Source organism: Phaenicophaeus curvirostris, chromosome 14, assembly GCF_032191515.1.
Source record: "Phaenicophaeus curvirostris isolate KB17595 chromosome 14, BPBGC_Pcur_1.0, whole genome shotgun sequence".
Classification (NCBI taxonomy): domain Eukaryota; kingdom Metazoa; phylum Chordata; class Aves; order Cuculiformes; family Cuculidae; genus Phaenicophaeus; species Phaenicophaeus curvirostris.
In genome coordinates this window covers 17,382,304-17,403,628 of record NC_091405.1, presented here as the reverse complement: position 1 = coordinate 17,403,628, position 21,325 = coordinate 17,382,304, and the positions used below count along the sequence as shown (strand labels likewise).

At 55.6% G+C, this 21,325-nt stretch overlaps 2 protein-coding genes across 2 annotated transcripts; one reads left to right on the top strand and one right to left on the bottom strand.

The window, feature by feature from the left end:
• Positions 1–8,341: 8,341 nt before the first annotated feature.
• Positions 8,342–10,250, top strand: LOC138726804 (golgin subfamily A member 2-like). Its single transcript, XM_069868814.1, has 5 exons — positions 8,342–8,433; positions 8,561–8,714; positions 9,034–9,222; positions 9,588–9,884; positions 10,146–10,250. Exons 1-5 carry the CDS (start codon positions 8,342–8,344, stop codon positions 10,248–10,250), a joined length of 837 nt encoding a protein of 278 aa, XP_069724915.1.
• A 726-nt stretch (positions 10,251–10,976) lies between these two features.
• On the bottom strand, positions 10,977–21,080 carry DHX38 (DEAH-box helicase 38). The gene is made up of 26 exons (XM_069868121.1): positions 20,600–21,080; positions 19,631–19,818; positions 19,375–19,479; positions 18,825–18,990; positions 18,592–18,710; positions 18,388–18,464; positions 18,045–18,200; positions 17,224–17,385; positions 17,031–17,138; positions 16,277–16,389; positions 16,036–16,173; positions 15,603–15,789; positions 15,327–15,512; positions 14,762–14,902; positions 14,470–14,580; positions 14,278–14,394; positions 13,931–14,038; positions 13,703–13,815; positions 13,026–13,234; positions 12,793–12,947; positions 12,560–12,715; positions 12,350–12,484; positions 12,145–12,270; positions 11,660–11,755; positions 11,377–11,498; positions 10,977–11,237 (listed from the first exon to the last, which is right to left on the bottom strand). Exons 1-26 carry the CDS (start codon positions 20,926–20,928, stop codon positions 11,153–11,155), a joined length of 3,708 nt encoding a protein of 1,235 aa, XP_069724222.1. The 5' UTR covers positions 20,929–21,080; the 3' UTR covers positions 10,977–11,152.
• Positions 21,081–21,325: the final 245 nt, after the last annotated feature.

Sequence of the window (21,325 nt, the reverse complement as noted above, 5' to 3'; positions counted from 1 at the left end):
AGGCACTAAAGGGGACAGTAAGAACCAGCACAAGGTCTCCTACTGCAACACAGGACCACCAGAACAAAAGTGTGCTTTGGAATCAGTAGCTGGGTGAACAAAGATGGAGACAAGCTGTCCAAACCTTGTTTTAAATGTCCTGGCACATCTCCTGTAGCATTCAGTTTACTCTGCTGTGAGTTAACTGTTAATGCATATGCTTTATTTCCAGTTTAAGTTTGGCTTGTTTCATCTTACAGTCATCAGATTGAGATGTACTTTCACCTGCTGGACCTAAGAGCTTCTGTTATCAACTCTGTTCTCCACAAAACCACTTGCGTACAGCTTTATGAGCAAATTACCTCTCACTATCCTCTCCACTAAACCCTGCTGGCAGCATCACTTGAGTCTTGCAGGCAGAGGCAGTGTCTGTGGTTCCTCTTGGAGCCCTTCCCAGAGCTCCAACATCCCCCTGCACCAGGAGCACAGGGAGCACACGAGCTCCCATCACCACCAAGAGACCACAGCTCCTTATTGAAATGTGTTGAGATGTGCCTGTCGCCAGCTCAGCAATGGTATTGACTCCTTGGCCCACAGCTTCCACTCAGCGCCCACAAGCCACTGACTAATCTCCAAGACCACCACGTCTTCCACCAAGCCCCTGCTCCCAGGACAGGTCTCTGCACTGCTTGAGCAGTGTCTGTGCTTTGCTCTTGAAAGCCAATCTAACATTTTGCAGTGACTTAATATCACCTGGCATACCACAGTATCTAGAGTCTGTGTAGTGCTGGGATGCCTTCTTTGCTGTTTCCCCTTCCCTGTGTGCATGAATTTGTCATTAATGAGTTAATCAGTCATTTCTTTGTTTTCTTTCGTTAGGTTAAGTTACTGCTGTCTTCTCTGATGTAGGTGCCTCGCAGTTGCTGGAGGAGTTCACCATCCTCTGTGCTTCTCTGCGTGCTCTAAGAGCTCATTCGTGTTAAAGTGATCCCATCTGGGTTTTACTCCAAACTGATTTTTTCCTTTCCATTTGCTCCATTGCAAGACATTGGGCACTGGGAAAGAAATCGCACACAGGAACCCACGTGGAGACAATGAGGCAGCGTTTGGGGTGAGGTCGGTGGGGGAAAGCCTGTGCACTAACCTGCAGGCTCACACGTGGTGGCAGTTCCTTATCTTAAAAGGTGCTTCCAGTAGAAATACTGCACTGGCGAAACAAACCCATCAATGGGCTTGATGGTGCCAGTCGGACCAGACAGGGTTCCGGGAGGGGCTCTGTATTATTAGGATACACGTTGAATACTGAAATTTAACTGAGCTGACATCCAGTGGCTGCTCGCAGGCAGCATTCCCTCCATACTGAGGGGACAGTAAAAAGGGGCTGTCAAAGAAAGCCAGGTTAAAGTGCAGTTAAACAACTTACATAGTTGGAGAGTTTGCCTTTTAAAGTACCACTCAAAACCCTCGAGTGCATTATGGAGTTGGACCTTAGGACATGAACATTGGACATGTCTAGACAACATCAGATGAAAGAGCAAAGAAAATAAGGATTTAAAGTCTGCCCCATCCAGGGATTTTTTCATGTTTCCCACATGCGAAAGCACAATCATTGCTTTCTGAAACCTGGCCACTTAGGATGGCCGCTAGGAAATAACATCCAGCCATGGTGGAGACCAGTATTGGTTCCCTGTGAGAAGCAGAACATGTGACAGTGCCACACACAGCCCCTTGGCTCCCCAGGCGGCAGGTCCGTGTCGGGGGCAGAGCCAGCCTTTGCTCCAGGGCCACGTTGCCGGGTCACTCCAGATCTGTTCCTGTTATGCAGCCGATCACAGGCGGGACACGGTGACCTGCATTTTTCTTAGCTGTCTGGAGGGTTGTTTGCAAACTGCCCCCTCATGTGCACCACGGCTGGTCCTGCCGCAGTCGAGGCTGGACGTTTGGCTGCACAAAGAGCATCGGGGTCTCCGTCGCACTACTGGTATGTGCAGATACGATGTCTGGTGCTGCACACGCTATTTATGCATTCACATGGTTACAAGCAAGACTTTAACTTATCTCTGCTTCGGCTTCCCTGTGCAAAATGGGGCTAATAACACTTGCTCATTTTGCAGAAGGGCTTTGCAGTTCGGTTCATGAATATAAAGTAGCTTGAGATCCTCTGATGGAAGGTGCTGGAGATGGACAAAGGGGTACTAATGGCACAAAGCTGACTAAGACCCAAGCACTGGTCTCACCCAGTTGTACTGTGTTTGCTAATCCGAGTGTGTAATCAGCGTATACATAGGCGACATGGTGGTTCAGGCTGTGTAATACACAGCAACTTCAAAGCACACTCTCAATATGAGCTCACGCTTCCCGAAAGGGGCAGGCGGTATCTGTGCTCACAGCCACAAAGGGTTGGCGATGCACGGATGGAAATGGAGAGCTGGCTGGTCGTGGGAGTGCGAGATGGGTGTACATCTACATACAGCCATGGTGCTGCTCCTAGGAACAGAAAACATCTAAATCTCCCTCCTCCCTCCACACCTCTGCCCGTTAGCTCCTCCGAATGAAGTCGCAGCTTTGTTTTCCTGATTTTCATTTTGTATCCTAAAATATTCACTCCAAGTTCCGCTTGACAGACATCCCTAATCTAATCTCCATGTCTGCTTTCTAATTTTCGCAGTCAGGATAAAACAAATTGGCTGGCGTTAATTGCCTGTGCAGCGGCCTGGAGCTTTGAGCCGTGATTTACGAGCTCAGAGCAGGCGCTCTGCAACACATTTTTCTTAATTTATTTTTAATGAGTCTCTCAATTAATTTTCTTGGAAACATCTTAATGATGTTGGAGGCGGGTGTTAATGAGGTTTGTACCAGCGCCTCATTTTGCATATTTTAAAGTAGTGAATGGCATCACAAGCAAGCTCCTAGTCCTAAAACAAAAAATGCTTAAAGCTTGAGAGAAATATCCTCCTCAACCAACACTGCTATCTCGGCTCAGGCTTTCAGGCTGTATGGGCCTGTTGGTGGCTTTGAATATGGGGAAGCTGAAGGCAGCCGAGCCCACAGGGACAGGATGACGATGGGCATGGCTGGGGCATGGCTGGTGGCGGCTGCTGCTTAGCAGATGGGATCAAAGCCGGGACGCAGCACCTGGGCACGCCACAGTCCCCCAAAGCCCCCATGCCAGCATCCCCTGCGAAGTGGGCGCCTCAGCTCTTTGGGCAGAAGCACCCCAGGGCACAAGGATGGGGCTGCCTGGGGCTGGCAGCTCTGGGGTGCTCCGGGGCATCTCTGCGGGCTCACGGGGTCCCCAGTAATTGCTGGTGCGTGTGCCGGCGAGAGGCGGCAGCTGGATCGCCTTTGTTTTCTCTCAGCACGTCAGTCTTCATTAAACCGGAGGGGAATGAAAAAGGATTCACTTTTGTCCCAGCCAGAACGTGGCAGCTGTTTAATTTCAATTAACGTGGTACTGAAAAGAATAACATTACGGCAGTAATTAAAGTGAGACAACTCCCACCCCCAGCGCTGTGCCGTGCTGCCTCCCCCAGCGGAGGGTCCAATTTGGCTGCCTCATCCTTCCAGACCCATGCAAGCACGGGCGAGGGGCTGTGGGGCTGCCCTGCAGGCTCACAAGGCACTGGAGCAGGGATGAGACCCACCGAGAGGATGGGCTGCACGTCAGCTGGAGGGGAAGACAGGTACGGCAGTGGGTCAGGTGTGCCCAGGGACCAGCAGCCACGGCACCTCCAGAAATAACAGCCCCACTGCAGCTCCCCAGCTCCAGGAGGACACGGTCGGGTCCGTGGGCACAGCACAGCTCAGCATGCGTGGCACGATGTGGCACAGCTCAGCACAGTGCTGACCATCACAGCAGTGCGCTACGCAGCCCGCACGCACTAATGAGGCCAAACAAGGTGATGAAAGTCCATGTAAATCAGTGGCTGCAAGTGAGCTGCGGCACCACAGATCTGGGCACGTACAGAGCGACGCCGAGCTGTGCCAGGCTGCTCTGCGCTGTCCCAGCGTGTGTGCCGGGTGCTGCCAGGAGAGGGTAACTGGCCTTAATTAAAGCAGCAATAAGGCCACGCTGGAGCAGCAAGGCAGAGGCTGGCAGCTGGGGAGGCTCCGCGCCCGGAGGAAGCTCTGCCCTGGCCGCCGCTGCCCGAACAAGATTGAAATCTGCAGGGAAATTTTTTTCCCGTGCACTGGTAGAAATTTAGGGTAAATTCAATTGTGTTCTGCGCAGTGGGGGTTAAGTGGTCCTGCTCACAGGACTGTCTCCCACTGCCTGTGGCTGCAACCCCGCTGGTGGAGAGGGTCGTCATGGCAACCGATGATTTCTATTATGGTACATCTGCGTTCACCTTCTGGGCCCAGCTTGGCCTTGGAAATTTCCAGTTGAAACACTTACCTGTGAAACCCTCACTGAGCGGCAGCGAGGAGCCCTGCGGCACAGGCAGCCGGGGCTGGCGGCCGCTGTGTGCCTGGGGCATCACCTGGCTCCTGGCAGCCCTGGCACCCGCTGCCCTGCTCTGCTGCCTCGCAACACCCCGCGTGCTGCAGCGCGGCCCCAGGCAGCCACACGCTGCCCAGAGCTGTCGAGCTGCGGTGCCACAGCCCCATCCGCTCTCCCCACACCAGCAAACAAGCTGGCCTGGGTTGCACCCAGTGGCACCCCGATTCAGGCACTGCGAGACCCTGTTTCACCAGCCAGCGATCCCCTCTCTACAAGCATTTCGCCTCTATGGACTGGTTTTCATACATCTGCACTGCTGCACGCATCCACGCCCAACCAGCTGTCTTACACCATCCTTTGGCCGCTCAGCAAACGGCACCCCTGTCCCCCACCCGCTCCAGGGTGACCTGCAGCCAAACAGGATGGGGCGGTGCCCAAGGAATTGGCTGGAGGTTGCTGCCCACCAAGACCTGACAGAGATTCATTCCTTCTGCCAGTACTGGTCCGTCCCCTGTGTGCTGGCTGAACATAGAATCATAGAATCACCAGGTTGGACAAAACCCATCGGATCATCGAGTCCAACCATTCCCATCAATCACTAAACTATGCCCCTCAGCATCTCATCCACCCGTGCCTTAAACCCCTCCAGGGAAGGGGACTCAACCCCCTCCCTGGGCAGCCTCTGCCAGTGCCCAATCACCCTTTCCGTGAAAAAATTTTTCCTAATGTCCAGCCTGAAGCTCCCCTGGCGGAGCTTGAGGCCATTCCCTCTCGTCCTGTCCCCTGTCACTTGGGAGAAGAGCCCAGCTCCCTCCTCTCCACAACCTCCTTTCAGGTAGTTGTAGAGAGCAATGAGGTCTCCCCTCAGCCTCCTCTTCTCCGGGCTAAACACCCCCAGCTCTCTTCCTAAAAGCCCTGGGTGAAGGGCTTTCACATTTACTAAAGCTCACACGTGCACAGAGGCAAAGGATTTGTTTGGGGTTTGGTTTTTTGGTTGGGTTTTTTTTTCCCGTTATTGATCTGGTGCTTTAAGAGGGGGAAAAATACTCCTTGGCTGTCTAAACACTATTGATCCGTGCTGGGAAGCTGCATGGAGAGGGAAGGGCGTGGAGAAATTGAAATTTCATTTCCAACAACTTGTTCTTGTTATTTTTACCCTTTTGGACAGGGAGAAACAGGGAGCAGCGGCCTCAGTCGACATGGTCAATGGCTCCTCCAAGAGCTCGGTGCCGTTCTGGGGGGCATCTCAGGGAGCTGGGGGCCGGCACAGCGGGATGCAGCGTGTCCTGGGGCCGGTGACAGGGACGCAGCACAAGGACATGGGGTAGCACAGAGAAGAGGGGCTGCAAGGGCAGGGTGAGGCTGCTGAGTCCCAGTAACGGCACGAGGGTGCCCCAAGGCTCACTGCGTATGCTGGGTGCGCCAGCACGGTGGGACGGGGCTTGCTGGATGCACCAGAGCCAGTTGCCTGGCACATGATGTCACCAGGTTCTGTTTCCCTACGTTGTCCCTAGAAGCCAGCCGGGGCGTGAGCTGCGGGCAGGGCAGCATCGTGCCGTGCCAGGGACAGAGCGCGGTCGAGGAGCAGGATGGCACAGGACGGCTGGGGTGAGGACCGTCCTTCCCAGAGAAGGGGCAGGTGGTGCTGGGGGGAAGGGCTAGGGGCCCGTGTCCTGCGCCAGCTCCTGTGTTGGGCCGTTGCCACGGGCTGCTGAGGCTGCCCCAGGCAGGGCTGGGTGACATCCCTGGCTGTCCCCTCCCTGGGATTGAGGGTTGTCCGAGGCCAGCGGGAAAGGCCTGTCCCATGTTGTGGTCTCCCCAGCAGCAAGCGAGTGGCCAAGATGTGGCACATCCAGAGAAGTTCCTGCACCTCCAGGCCAGCCTGAGGGTTCTTGTGGAGGGCCGCCAGGAGTGGAGGAGGCAACACACACCACAGCTGAGAAGCTCCATCCAGCAGTTTCAGCAGGAGACTGGGCAGCCCCAGGTGAGCAGTGCTAACCCCACTCCCACCCCAGGCACGGGGCCTGTAGCCATGGGGGATAGGAGACCCCGGCCAGCCCTCACCTGCGCCAGCAGACACCTCATTCCCCAGGGCTGGAGAAAGTACAAGGGCTCAGGGGTGTCCAGCCCCACTGCAGCCATAGCTCACCCTGGCATTACAGCAGTGCCCCAGCCTGGGCTGTTCAGGAGCCACTCTCAGAACACACACCCCCAGGGGGGGGCTGCCAGGGCTGGGGGAGAGGTCTGCACCCAACCAGGGGTCAACACATTCCATTGCTGCTCCCTGACCAAAACCTGGACTGTCAGCATTGCTGTCCAGCCCCAGAGCCTGGCAGGAGCTGCAGGATGCACTGGTCACAGCAGTGAGCCAGGCAGGTTCTGTTCATCCTGTGTCCTAGGGCAAAATGCAAGCGTCAGTGCCGGAGCCACCGCAAGGGGAGCCTCAAGCACGCCTGGACACACGGCAGCTGGAGCCAGCAGAGGTGCAGGCCTTGATAAAGGAGGTGCAGCTGCACCCGCAGTTCTGCAGGGGCATAAAATGCAAGCACTGGGTCCAACCGCAAGAGCAGGAACATGCAATGGAGCAGAAGCACCAGGACTCGACCTTTCTGATACAGCAGTTGCAAGCAGGGTTGGGAAAGGTACCATTGCCAGGCTGTGTGAGTCCCCCACCCTTGTGTGACTGTTAAAACGATAGAAGAGAGTGATTTCCAGGGGTTCTATGGTGGCAATTTATAGCTCTGTAATCTCATAGTCCCAGGATGCTTATAATTTAGGAATACAAAACTCTGAATGCAGAATAATACCTGTCTCACTTGAATGTTGTCTTTGCCAGCTACCTGGCATCTTGGAGTATCAGGCCTGAAGCAGCTGTGGGATTCAAGAGTTCTCACATCCTTCTGTGTCTTTGGGTGTTTCCTCCCCCCCTGCCCTTTTTTTTTTGTCACATCCTCCTTAGTCCTAACAACCCTCTCATTTCATGGAGAGGCCAGGTGATTTGTTCAGATTCTTGTCTTTCCCTGCAATATGCCATGTGCTTTCCCTGGAGGTGTTTAAAAGACATGTAGATATGGTGTTTATGGACATGGTTTAGTGGTGGAGTTGGCAGTGTTAGGTTTACAGTTGGACTTGATGATCTTAAAGGTCTTTTCCAACCTAAATGATTCTATAATTCTAATTCTATAATTCTATGTGCCACCCCAGCACAGGCTGGGAACCGTGCCTGCCCAACAGCCCTGGGGCACAGGGATGGAAGAGCCAGAAGCCAGCAGCCATCCCGCCTCCCCCTTGGTGCCAGGCCACACGCCTCTGCCACAGGCCCTCCCCAACAGCCCACCATGCAGAAGTTGTCCCAAACTAGCTGCCTCTCCAGCCCCAGCCTCCCCACAGCAGCAGCACAGGGTGATCAGGGTGATCACAGGGTCCCGCATCATGCTGGGTACCCACAGGCCAGGGAAGCACCGCTCCACAGGCCCAGGAAGATGAAGCACTGCAGACAGAGGTCAGCCCCTACATAGCCTCCCTGCAGCCATTCTGCCACTAGCTAAAAAGTCCTGAATGAGCACACAGAGCTGCTCAAACTGGTCAGCATTGGCCCCGGTGCACAGGGCCAGGCAGGAGCTGGCAGACACCACAAGGCCTGGGCACAGCGCAGCCAGTATTTCCCTGCACAGTTCTGAGAGGGTGGAGAGGCAGCTCCCCGAGCCTAGAGGGAAGCAGCCAGGGGGAGCACAGGATCCATGACAGCAGGTGCCCCAAAACTGAGTCCTGCTCCACTTCCCACAGAAGCCCTCGGACAGGGAAGGAGGTGGCAATACTGGCCCGGTCCCACTGTCTCAAGCAGCTGAGGCAGCAGCAGAGCAGCCCCCAGCCCCAAGCACCCTGCGGCACGCAGAGCCAGGTCTGTGCTCGGGGAAGAATATGCAGCACGAGAGCAACCGCGAGGTGGAGGCTGAGCTGCAAGCACTAGAAGAGAAAGCAGCCAGCAGCAAAGCTGAGCAGGCACAGAGCAGGTAGGCAGGCCCTGAGGGCGGCTGTCCCTGGCACAGCCAGAGCCTGACCGGGGTTGTGCCCGTGCTCACTCCAGCACGGGAGGGCAGCCTGGGGCAGCCGCTGCTCCACCTGCATCCTTGTCCCCAGGGAGCTGGCAGCACAGCTCCAGGTGGAGCTGAGCCAGTGGCAGTGGAAGCAGCAGGTGGCCCTGGAGCAGGCACTGCAACACATGCACGCTACTGCTGACGCAAAAGAGAAGCTGCAGAGGAGCCAAGAACAACTCCAAGCCCTGAGGGAGCAGGTAGGTAACAGGTACAGATCAGCACGCTGCAGGGTCCCTCTGTCAGCCTGGCCCCAGTCTCCCCTGCCCCCAGTGCCAGGAGCAGCTACCAGGCCATGCGAGAGGAGGGGAAGGAAAAGCTCCAGCAACAGCGGCAGTAGGCAAAGGAGCGGATGAGCACCCTCCAGAGAGAGAATAAAGCCCTGCAGCTAAGCCTGTGCTGCAGGAGCGGGCAGGGAGCTGGGACTGGCAGCAGGAGAGAGGGCACAGATCTCGCGCTGGCAGGAAGCGGCACCAGCGCAGCAATGCAGCATGCACTAAGGCATCGCCTTCCTGGCAGCTGAGGGCACAGGAGGAGAAGAGCCAGGACCTGCAGCACAGCCTGGCTCAGCTGCAAGAGGAACAGGGAGCCATGCAGGCCCGGGAGCAGAGAAGTCTGAGGCACCTTAGCAGAGCCAAGGAGGCCATCCAAGACCTGCAGCGAGAAGCTGTCTCCAGCAGAAAGCACGTGGCAGAGCTGTTACAACAGGTAAGGGCAGGGACAAGACAGCCCTGAGATGCAGCCAGCCCCCGTGCAGCCCTCGGTACCCAAGCCCTTTCCTGCTTCTGGACAGCACCAGTCCAGTCCCTGGGGGGAGCGTGCCCAGCCACCTTCTCTGCCCCACAACTTTGCATGCAGGTGCAGGACATGCACACCCTGCAGGCAGAGCTGGCCCAAGCCCAGCAAGAGAAAGTAAAGCAGAAGATTGCAGCCTCGAAGAAACAGAGGCAGCAGCTCCACTGGGAGCTAAGGAGGCTGCAGGGGTCCCATGAGCAGAACAAGCCTTCCCGCAGGGCACTGAGAATCTGTGCTCAGCTTCTCTCTCTTTCACTGTCCCTCTATGCTACTGACAGGTCCGCTCCCTCCAGGAAAGCCTGCAGAAGGCGACCAGCCAAGCCCAATACTGGCAGCAGCTACACCACAACAGCAAGCGAGCTCTGGTTATTTGCAAGGTGGAGATGGCGTTCCTCAAGGAAGAGCTCAGCAAAGCCACAGGGCAAGTGCAGGATAGAAACAAGCAGCACCACAGCCCAAGGGCAGGAGTGCCAACTGGGCCTCTAGCACCAGAGAACGACAGATCCCAGCCCCCAGGCAAGGCAGAGGGGGACAGGACAGGGGATGTAGATCCTGGGCTACCAACAGATGAGGCTGTGGGTCAGGCAGCTTAAACTAGCCCTCTCTGCTCTGCTGATAGAAAGAAGCCCCTCAGTATAAAACTACCATGTTATGACAAAAGTTCACAGCCAGTAGTGCCGAGGCAATGGTTCTCCAGAGCAGCTCCCCTGAGGCATCGGCACCTCCAGTCCCTCTGCTCAGCGCCAAAGGCTGCTGCACCAGTACAGCCTGTTTTCTCCAGCTGCCTTCAGTCCCGAGTTCACACATGGCCCAGGGGGTTCCTTCTTTCTGGGTAGAAACCCTGCACCCTTCCCCATGTTCTGGCACTCTCCGGCAGCAACAGGCTGCACAAGGAGGGAGCTGGTGCCATCACCAGCCAGTGTGTGAAGGAGCAGACATGAGCAAGAAGCCTTAACAGAATAGAGAGGGGCAGGCAGCTGCCTTCTCCTCACACCAACCCACTCAGCTCACACCTTGTTTCCAGGCAGCCAAATGAGCAACTAGGACACAAGATCCAGCAGCAAATCAAGCCAATGGTACAACTGACAGGTGAAAAGGAGTAAGTGATGGCAAGTAAAGCTGAGCTCTCTGCAAACAGCACTTGCTGCTGTTGGCAGGGGTATAAGGGACAGGTGGACAATTGCTGGACTACCCAAGCTCCCACAAGGCCAGCAGAGCGGGATTGTCTCTGCACCACCTTATCTCCCCTGCCTTTTCTCCAGGCATCTTCAAGACACACTGGACAGGATGCAGGAGGAACACACATACCTCACGGTCAGAAGACACGAGCAGCACCACAGCTGTGAGCAGGTGAAAGTGAACAGAATTCCTAGCACAGCCTGGCCTCAAACAGGGCTGGGTTTACAGCCCTGCGTGTACAGGGACAGCTGGGCACCCACTGCAGGCCCAGGGCGTGGGTTGTGGTAGAATTGCTTTTGCAGTCATTTGGGTCAGGGACAGCTTGTCTTTGCCCTCTACATCAGCGTAACTCTGTGCCTTGCCCAGGTTCTACAGGGCAACATCCCGACAGCACAAGCCTTTCAAGATTCTGCAGGGCTGCCTCAACCCAACACTCACCTCCAAGACAAGAAGCTACGCAAAACAAAGCAAGGATTAGACTGACAACCTTTAAACAAATAAAATTCTTTCTGTTCTGTAGCAAAAGTAGTGCCAACCAAAGCCTTTCTGGGCCACAAGCCGGAGAGCACTTCACAGAGTACAGTGATCAGAGGAACAGGGCATTCTCCTAAGACTCAGCTGCTCCTGGAAGTCTTTACGCCTCAAAGGAACGGGCACTGCCTTCTCAGAGGCCAAAGCGGGCTGGGGTGCGTCGTGGCGTCAGGGGCTCCCCCTGCTCCTTCCGCCCAGGGGTGTAGATTTTAGTAGATCTGCCAGGAGAGGACAAGGGTGATCAGTGGAATATGCAACCCTTCCTTGCACCACAACACCCAGGGGAAGGTGGGAGCCTCCACACAGCTCACTACTACTGCTCTTAAGGACTCATAGCGCGTCAGGGACAGTGCCTACCTTGAACTGCTCATTGGGTTACGGCGCTCCTGCTCCTCGCGGCGGGCACGCAGCTGCTCCTCAGCCAAAGCCATCTCTTCCTCCATGGCAGACACTTCCTCCTTGGCACGGCGGCGGTTCTCCTGGAACAAGGCAGCAGATCAGGGACAGGCAGAGGGATGGCCAGCAGCAGACTCCCTGGAGGCCCACAGGCCAGTTCCCTCCATGTCAAAACACACACTGCGCTAGAACAGGCACGCAGTAGGCCTGCTGCCTGCCAGCTCATCCTGGACAGGAGACTCACCTGGCGTGACTTGCCAGCATGTTTGATGCTGTAGAACATGGGGCCCAGCTCTGCCAGCCACTCTCCATCCACAGCGGTGACACACTGCATGTATTCCTACAGGGACAGAAGGAAAAATCAGGGTAGAAGGATGGCATTCACAGGGCCTGGGCATCATTTCCAGAGCCGCAACAGCTCCCTCCCTCCCCTACTTGCTGTTGGCACTTCCCAGGCTGGGACTATCCCCCTTCCAGACAATTCCTTCTGGCCTCAGAAACTGCAATGGGCAGGACTCAGTGAGACCACAAAGAAGCTCAAATATGTCCCACATAGGCAAGGAAAAAGTGACAAACAGGACTCTGCAATTAACGCAGACATGCCTAGTTGGTATAGGGGAGAAAGGCTGAGATCTGCCCTTCTGATAGATCCTAGTATCCCAGCAAAGCCCTCCCACTGTCCTTCAAAGCACACCTCACTCCTCCTTGCTACACTCAGCTCAAGCTCACCTTAGTGGTCATGACCAGCTCGTGATACACAATGTAGTCTGGTGTGTAGCCCATACCGAACAGAGAGCTCGTGGGGTGCAGGTGGCAGGGCATGCCCGTGCGGATGTTCACGTACTCCCCGATGCCCTGCAGAGAGAAGGGTGGTTAGTCCACCTGCTCCCAGACAGGGTCTCTCAGCCCCAACACTAACACAGACACCTCTTACCTTCAGCTTTGCAGCTTGATGGAAATAAGCAGCACAAATGCACTTCCTGACGATATCCCAGTCAGTCCCACAGGATGCCAGACTCATCCGCTGCTGCACCATAATGTCCTTGAGCTGGGCACGCACCTCCCGCACCTGCAAAGGTGTGTGGCAGTCAGAGCCCTCTCCTGTGCAAGGCGTCCTCCCCCAGCCTCATTGCCACTGCCTCACCTTCCGCATGGCCTTGGCGTGGATGAAGTGTTGGTTGCACCACAGCGTGGAATAGCTGTTGTTCTTCCACTGCAGGTAAACGTTCAGGTAAGTCAAGTGATCACTCTCTGGAACAGCAAATTTCTCCCGCACTTGGTCACTCTCCTCCTCTCTGCCCTGAACGGCAAATAAAGAACCCAGGTTAGTCAGACGGCAGGGAAAGGCCTTAAACTGCTGAAAGAGCAAACAAGTACCTTAGGCCGGTAAAAGATGGCAGGCACAGACAACATGGAGACAATGAGCAAGATCTCAGAGCTGCAACCCATGTCGCAGGAGACAATGAGCATTTTGGAGAGTGCAGGATCCAGTGGGAACTCCACCATGAGACGTCCTGTTGAGGTCAGACCACCTGTGGAAACAGCACAGAGATCAGCACCTAGGCAGGTACCAGCCCCACGGGCTACAGGCTTGTCCCAGCAGTCAATACCTGTGTTATCCAGGGCCCCCAGGATCCATAGCTGGTACATGGAGTTCAGCATGTTGTCCTCAGGGGGTGGATCCATGAAGTGGAACTGCAGCAGGTCCTGCACACCCAGGGACTTGAGCAAAAGCACTACGTTGGCGAGGTTGGTGCGCTGGATCTCGGGCACCGTGGTGGTCAGCAGCTCGTTCTTGTAGGCGCTCTGGGTGTAGAGCCTGGGGAACAGATGCCAAGTGCATGATCCTTCTGTTCAGGCCACCGTGTTCCCTATTAACTCACCAGCCAGTGCCCAACCCAGCCAAGCACGAGACCAAAGTGTGGCCTCCCCAGCACACAGGAGTGCGTGGGCCACAGTTCAGCGTACACCCCTCTCAAGTGCAGTCCTTCCCTGGGTGCAAACCCATCTCAAACCAAAGCCTTGAGAAAGCAGTCTTCGGCTTGGCTGTTATCCTGAGAGCACCAAGGGCGGAACAGCCACAAGTGAAGATGGGCAGGGGAAGAAACCAGAGTATATCCTTTACTGTGAAGAGGCACTGGGTCCAAAAAAGGCCTCAAGACCTGCCTACCACTCTCATCCCCTGAGAAGTTCAAGATAATGAACAGTTTCAGCGAGAAAAATATATACATAACCTGATGCCAAGCTGCAGACGTGACAGGATGAGGAACAGCAGTGACGTGCCTACCTGAAGCAGTGGCCTGGGCCTGTTCGGCCAGCTCGGCCTGCCCTCTGGTTGGCATTGGCTTGACTGATGGGGTAGATCTGCAGCGCATCCATGCCTATACGGGGGTTGAAAACCTGCAGGGCGCAAGAAGAACAGACTGAAGTAAGAAGGCTGGGTCACTACCACAGAGCTCTCTCAATCCAACCCCAAAGATCACAGACATAAACAGTACAGGAAATCTCAGCTTACCTTCAACTTGCAGTAGCCAGAGTCAATCACAAACATGATGCCATCCACTGTCAGCGAGGTCTCTGCAATGTTAGTGGCAACAATGCATTTCCTGACCCCATCCGGAGCCTGCAAGAACACTGCATGTCAATCAAATCCCTGCGCAAAGGCCTCTGCACCATGGAGGAGGAGTGCAGAGCAGCAATACAGAACCCAAGACAGGAATGACTCTCGGGAAGCTGAGGCGGCACATGTTTTCTCTCTCCATCCACATGCAATACAAAAACCATGTCTGCACCTCTCACTCCTACTCTTCCCTACACCAGCTTCCCCTGTCCCCACTCCTATCACAGAGCACACATCAGCACCTTCTGGAATATCTTGGCCTGCAAGTCCGACGGCAGCTGAGAATAGATAGGCAGTACAGCAAGAGCAGGTGCCTTCTCCAACTCCTCAAGGTGCTCCACAATTTGTTCTGAGGTCACCTAGACACAAAGAGGGGTGTAAGCATGAGATTAAAACAACACGGGAGTAGGACAGTGCCTGTCCTTCCATCTCACCTCTATGTCCTCCTGGCCAGGCATGAAGACGAGGATGTCTCCAGGAGCACCAGACAAATGGACCTGCAGGGCTTGTTTCACTGCAGCCTCCACATAATCCTCTTGTGGGGTCTGAAAGGCACAGCCCAGGTTACAGACACCAATAATCTCACCTGCCCCATCCTATGTGCAAGACTGCACCACAGCACGGCTGCTCCTGCTCCGTCCTTTCTGTCCACCACAGGACACAGCCCAGCTAAGTCACAAACCCCTCCTGACACAAGAGAACTTTCCTTTGCAACGTTGACCGTACCTTGCTGAAGAGAATATCAACAGGGAAAGTGCGCCCAGGAATGTGGAAAATAGGAACGTTCCCAAAGAAGGAGGCAAACTTGTCTGCATCCATGGTGGCTGAAGTGACAACAAGCTTCAGGTCTGAGCGTCGGGCCACCACCTAGGAAGCAGATGAAAGGAACAATAAGGAAAGGACATTTGTGCAGGGCTGTAGGCTGCTTCCATTATTACTGAGATATCAGCAAAGGATAGAGCTTCTGCTGTAACCTAGAGGGACTGGCCGCTAATGCCAGTGACAAAGATGCTATATAATCTGTGCAGTTAAGACCTGCTGACCTCAGCCCAGGAAGCTTTAAGCCAGTGAAGATCTCTGTACCTAGAGTGCCTGACAGCCAGCAAGCCTCTGGCAGCACTTGGACACTAGGGAGATTTAACCCCATAAGAACAAGGGACCAGGATGTGTAACATGGCAGCAAGTGTAGACAGAGCTGTGGCAGCTCCACTTCTCTCTCCCAGACCTGGCAGGGGGCTGTCCCTGCTCACGTGCTCTATGCTGCTGTCCTCTAGTCCCGGTTCACACACACCTCCCGAAGCAGGCCGAAGAGCACGTCCGTATTGAGTGAGCGCTCGTGTGCCTCATCCATGATGATGGCGCTGTAGTTGTCCAGGTCAGCCTCCCGCAGTGACTCACGAAGAAGGATCCCATCCGTCATGTATTTGATCACTGTGTTCTCAGACGTGCAGTCCTCAAAGCGGATAGCATAGCCCACCTGGGAGGGCAGAGATACCCCTGCGTCCTCCAACAGCCCCACGCGTTCGCTGCCATCAGGCCGCGTCCCCGCAGGCGCTGCCAGACTCACCTCCTCTCCCAGGCGCACCCCCATCTCTTCACTGACCCGCTTGGCAACAGACATCGCCGCCACTCGGCGGGGCTGGGTGCAGCCGATCATGCCGTAGTCTGTGTAGCCATCCTCGTGGAGGTACTGCGTCAACTGCGTCGTCTTCCCGCTCCCCGTCTCCCCCACCACAATCACAATGCTGTTGTCTCTGAAGAAAAAGTATTTCTTCATACACCACAAAGAAGAGGTTTTACATTCACAGACCTCGCTGGCCAGCCAAGCGTCATCCTAGTCAGGCAGCAGAGCTGTCACCAACCACACAAAGCAACGGGCTTTGTTTCCTGAGGGCACAGCTTCCAAACAGGCCACGTAAACAGGAATTTCCCACCTTAGCTCCCAAGATACAAGGTCAACACCCAGAGATGCTATACAATCAGCTCCCTAGTAGCCATACCTGAGGATGGAGAGCAGCTCCTGCTGCACAGCAAAGATGGGCAGATATTGTCTCTGCTCCAGGATTGATTTCTTCTTGGCAAACTCACTGCTGGCTTCACTTTTTTCTTTCATGTGTTCAGCAAACTTCTGCTCGGTCCTGTGGAAATACCAGAAGTCCTGAAACGGCCCCTCCACATACATTGTTAAGCCTACAGCCCTCAGCACCAACTGAGCAGGAGCAACTCAAAGCAAGCTCCTACCTGTAATCCACTTTGCCATCATCTGTCACCATCTCATCCTTCTCGTCCTCCTTCTTAATCCCCATAATGTCTCCCAGTTTTGTGCCTGCCAGCTCCCAGTGTTTATGCTGAGCCTGGAAGGACAGAGAGCATCGAAACTTTGCACAGCAGAACTGACAAATTATTCTTTTCCAATCCTGCTCAGAAGACTAGAAAAGCATATCAGCCCCATAATTCCCCAATGCTACAATACAGAATGCACATCCTATTCCTTCAAGTCACCCTCTTCCAAGTGAACTTGAGCAGAGCTTTTAGGCACTCGTCTGGATACAGAGTCTTCAGACACAGGATGACCAACCACCTCTTAAGAAAATGGTTCCAGCTGACCCTTCTCCCTAGAAACTCCCTAGAAAACACCTCCCAAAACTAATAGGCTACCTTACTTCTCCTTACAACTCTTCTGCTGAGACACGACGAGATACATGCTGCCGCCATACTGACTGCTGACTGTCCCTAAGCTATGTTCAGTTCTTCCACTTGCTCTCTTCTCCCATGATTCAAATGTCAGGGTCCTCTGCACAGTGAAAAGTGCCTGAGGAAATTACATCACAGCAGCTGCTTATAAGACAATGCAAGGAGCTGGGCTGCCAGGATAACCCAGCTCATAAAAATATGAACTCCTTGTCATCATCGTCACCAAAGCCTGTATTCCATAAAGTCCAAACAAAAGCTGCAACATGTACAGTGGGTAGTAAGTCCAAAGGTCACAGCATACCCTCTTACGCTCCTTTTGCTCCCTGTGCTTGCGTACCAACTGGCTGCCTTTCCGGGCTATGATGGCCAAATCTGAAGTGGCATCCTTGACAGGGATGACAGGCTCTGGCTAGAGAAAAGAGGTATTGCTTCAGTACACAGAGTTCACACTTGTGGGGCTCCCTGCCACCAGAGCCTTCGGCCAGAGTCTCTACCTGCTTGGTGAAGACAATCCTTCCATCTAAGAAAGGGGGCACCAGGTTGTGCACCAACAGATGCACTTTAGCAGAGTTATCCTCCTCAAAATCTTCATCCACTTCAATACGATGAACCACACCACTGGTCAGCATGCGATTTGTCTCCCAGCGCTCGTTATCCTGCAGGAAATAACATAGCAGAAAATGCAGAGAAGCTTCACAGAAAGCCCAAGAGGTCACACCCAAACACTGAGCTCAGGCCTGGGGCCTGCACTGACAATAGGAGGAAACTGATGGTCCCAGCCTACAGAGCCTGAAAGGAAGCGCTAGGGAAGAAACAGTGACTGAAAGCAGCAGGGTACGGGAAACAGACTGGCCGTATGAGGCACATGGTCAACAGGACTGTCTCCAAGGAAATGCAGGACAATTTCTATGAGACCCGTGTCATACTCAATAAACCAGGAAGCCTGGACATAAATCTGTTTATGTGCTGAGGGCAGCAGCCCCAGCATCCACTGGGCCAACAGCAGACATCACTAGTCCCCTAACTCACACCCTAGAACAGCAGGAGCAGAGCCCTCTGCATTCCTGCTACCCTGGACACTGCGATCCACCACAGCCACTCTGTGAATTCTGACCCACGCAGGATACACAGGGCTACGCGCTCCAGGGGAGCTTAACAATAATTTCCCTGCGAGCCCTGGTTCAGTCTGGACCAGGACACAGTCCATCCTTTCCACCTGACAGCAAGGGCTCAGCCTTCACCCACAGCAAGCAGATCTCTCAAGCAGCAGCAAAACTCACACAATTCAGAGCAGCTGACCCCACATCTCCCCTACCTCATTGATCTGCCGCCGCTGCGCCGAGATGCGCTTCTGCCTCTGCTTGTGCAAGTGTTGCTCCCGTTTCTTCACGTACTCCTCAGAGGAGTAGGCCAAGGGATTGTGAAACTCGTCGTAGCCCTCATCCATCATGTACCAGTCCCGGTCAGCTTGCTGGGAGGGAAGAGGTGCGGCCCTGAGCTCTGCCAACCCCGCAGGCCAGGTTGGGCAGCCCCCTGCAGCAAACACCCGCAGAGATGCTTCCCAGGCCAGGTCCTCCCACCACTCCCCATTTTCCACCTCAGCCGGCAGCCCCCAGCCCACTGGGTGCCCTGCTCCTTGCCCCTCTTCGAGCTCTCACCCGCTGATCATCCTCCCACTGCTGCCGCTCCTCCTCCGTCTCAAAGGCAATGCCCTCTTCCCCATCTTCACGCCGCCCTGGAGAGGATGAGGTGGTCAGTCCAGGTGCTGGCCCTGCTGCCGCTCCAGAGGAAAACCCACAGAGCCCGACCTTGTGCCATGCAGGGGAAAGGGACTGTGCCACTGCCCAGCCCAGGCTGCTCACCTCTCCCTCTAGAGAGCCGTGGCGTGGACCCCAAGTGCCTCCGGTCATCAGCCCACTCGTTGTATTTGTATGATGGGGTGGGCAGTGGTGTCCTATCTGAGTACTTGCTCCTCACAGACCTGAAAAAACAGCACAAGGGAGGGATTGGTGCCCACAGCCAGGCGCTACTCGAACACACAACCTCCCCCTTCTGCAGCTCAAGAGCTCATAGCTGCAGCCACAAGCTTGGATACCTGTCCCGGTCTCTCCGGTCTGTGTCCCGCTGTGATGATGCTCGGTGGCTGCGCTCTGAGTCTCGATAGGAAGGCGTGGGTGAGGGAGATTCCCACTGTGAGCGGCGGGTACTGCTGTAACCACTATCATCTTCCTCCCAGCTAGAGCGAGACGGCGTGGCTGCATCTAGTGCAGAAGATGAGGTTTAACGCCTGATGTTCAAAGTGACCAAGGCACCCAGAGCCACCTCACAGCTTCCAGCAAGGAGCCCAGAAAGAGGGTGCTCACACATTTACCCTCCCTTTAAGAGAGGGGACTAACCCAATGATTCCAATGAAAATTGCCAAAGGACTGTATTTCTATCACACAGACATGAAACAGACCCCACTACACAGAGATCAGCCAGATTTTCACCCACACACAGCTGGTCAATTGCTCCCAGACTCAGGCTGAGTTAATTTTATGCTTGCCCTAACCACAAACATTGAGAGATGCTTTTCTACCCACACTTGTCCTGACAAGCTGCAGGAACACATCTCACGTGAGAACTCTGCCAGGTCCCACGCCTACCTTTGGGCCGATGTCTGGGACTCTCTGGTTCACTCCTCCTGCTACTCCGCTCCGACGAGCCATCCCTCTCTGATCTGCTGCTGTGACGACTTTTGTCCCGTTCCTCTGCAAAAAGAAAGGAAGATCAGATGCCCAGGGTACAGATAGGCTTCCCAAGTCTGCAAGCACCATAAACATTTGCTAAGGACTACAGACAGGCTGAGGGACGAGCCCAGACCCTGTGCAGGAAGAGTCACAAAGGTCCCTGAGCAGTTACCGCGGTCCCGTTTACGATCGTGGTCCCGATCCCTATTGCGGTCCTTCTTCCGTTCCTTCTCCTCTTTGGAGGAGGCAAAGACACCATGTTCCCGACGCTCCCTTTCCCGCTGCCGGCTGCGTTCCCAAAACTCCTCGCTGACACCCCCAGTGTAGGAAGGTGTTTCCACATGGACAGAACGGTAATGCCTGGGAAGGCAGAGCATAGAGAAGAAAAGATCAACAGTGCTAAGGAACATCCAGCCTTTGACTTGTCTCACACAACTCTAGCTCTAATCTCTGCTGTAGCAGAAGCTTTTAGCTATAAGTACTCCCTCCATTCTCTGCTAACAGCTCACCAGCTCTGCTGATGCTCAGACGTGCACTTCCAAGCCAGCCACTGCTTCCAAGAAGCAGAGAGTCTCTCAGCTGGGATAGGAGGTATCTGCAGGCCTAACAGCATCTAAGGGCACTCCCATTCCCAACACCGTGGGGAGACAGCAGTGGAGAGAAAACTGTTTGCCAGACCTCCTCAGATCTATAGAAGTGCCCGCAGTCCTCCCCTGAGATCTCCAGCCCCCCTGCTGCCACAGAAGAGATTATGGCCCTGCTGACACAATGGAGCTCGCACCCCATACTCACGCTTCTTCCCCAACAGAGCCCACACCCCACAGTCACACGCGTTCCCCAGCAGAGCTCACACCCCACACTCAGGCTCGATCCCCAGCAGAGCTCACACCCCACACTCACACTCCACACTCACACCCCACACTCACACTCAGGCTCGATCCCCAGCACAGCTCACACCCCACACCCCACACTCACACCCCACACTCAGGCTCGATCCCCAGCACAGCTCACACCCCACACTCAGGCTCGATCCCCAGCACAGCTCACACCCCACACTCACACTCACACCCCACACTCAGGCTCATTCCCAGCAGAGCTCACACCCCGCGCACGGACCCGACAAAGCTCCCGGGGCCCCCACCTGTCCCTGCGGGCGCTGCGGCTGCTCCCATCGCGCTCCTCCTCCTCTTCCTCCTCCTCGGGGCTGCCCGCCTCGTCCCGGCCCTCCTCCCAATCCTTATAGGAAGAGACCCGGGATCGCTTCCCGCTGCCCGCCGCCTCCTCCTCGCGCTCCCGCCGCTTCTGCGCCGCCAGCACGTCGAGGCCGAGCAGGGAGACGCGCGGGGCCGGCGCCTTGAAGACGTGCTGCTCGGCGGCGGCGCTGCGGTCCCGCGCCACCAGCCCGCCCGCCTCGGCCTCCGGGCGCGTCCCCTCCAGCCGGTGCAGCGCCTCCTCGCCCGCCTCGGCCATGGCTACCGGGCCGCGCGGGGCAGGGCGGCCATGGGGCCCGCGGGGCAGCGCGGGGTCGGCGCCGGCTCGCGGTTGGACTCAGCGGCCGGCAGCCCGGCACCCGAGCGCCGCCATGACCGCCCCACAGTGCTCCGCGAGAAGCGCCGCTCTAGCCCTGCCCGCTGCGTCTATGGTGCGGGCAGAGCCTACGGCAGGGGCAGCTACCATAGAGTGTGAGCAGCGCGAGTCAAGACGTCCTCGGCGGACTTCCGGCATGGGAAGCTGTGTGCGTCACGTGGCGGCGGGAGCGCTTCCGGCCGAGGAGGGAGCGGCTGGAGTGGGGAGGGAGGGGCGGGCTGGAAACCGGGGAGGCCCCAGCGGGGGAGAGACCCCCACAGAGACCCACACGGGGGTGGGA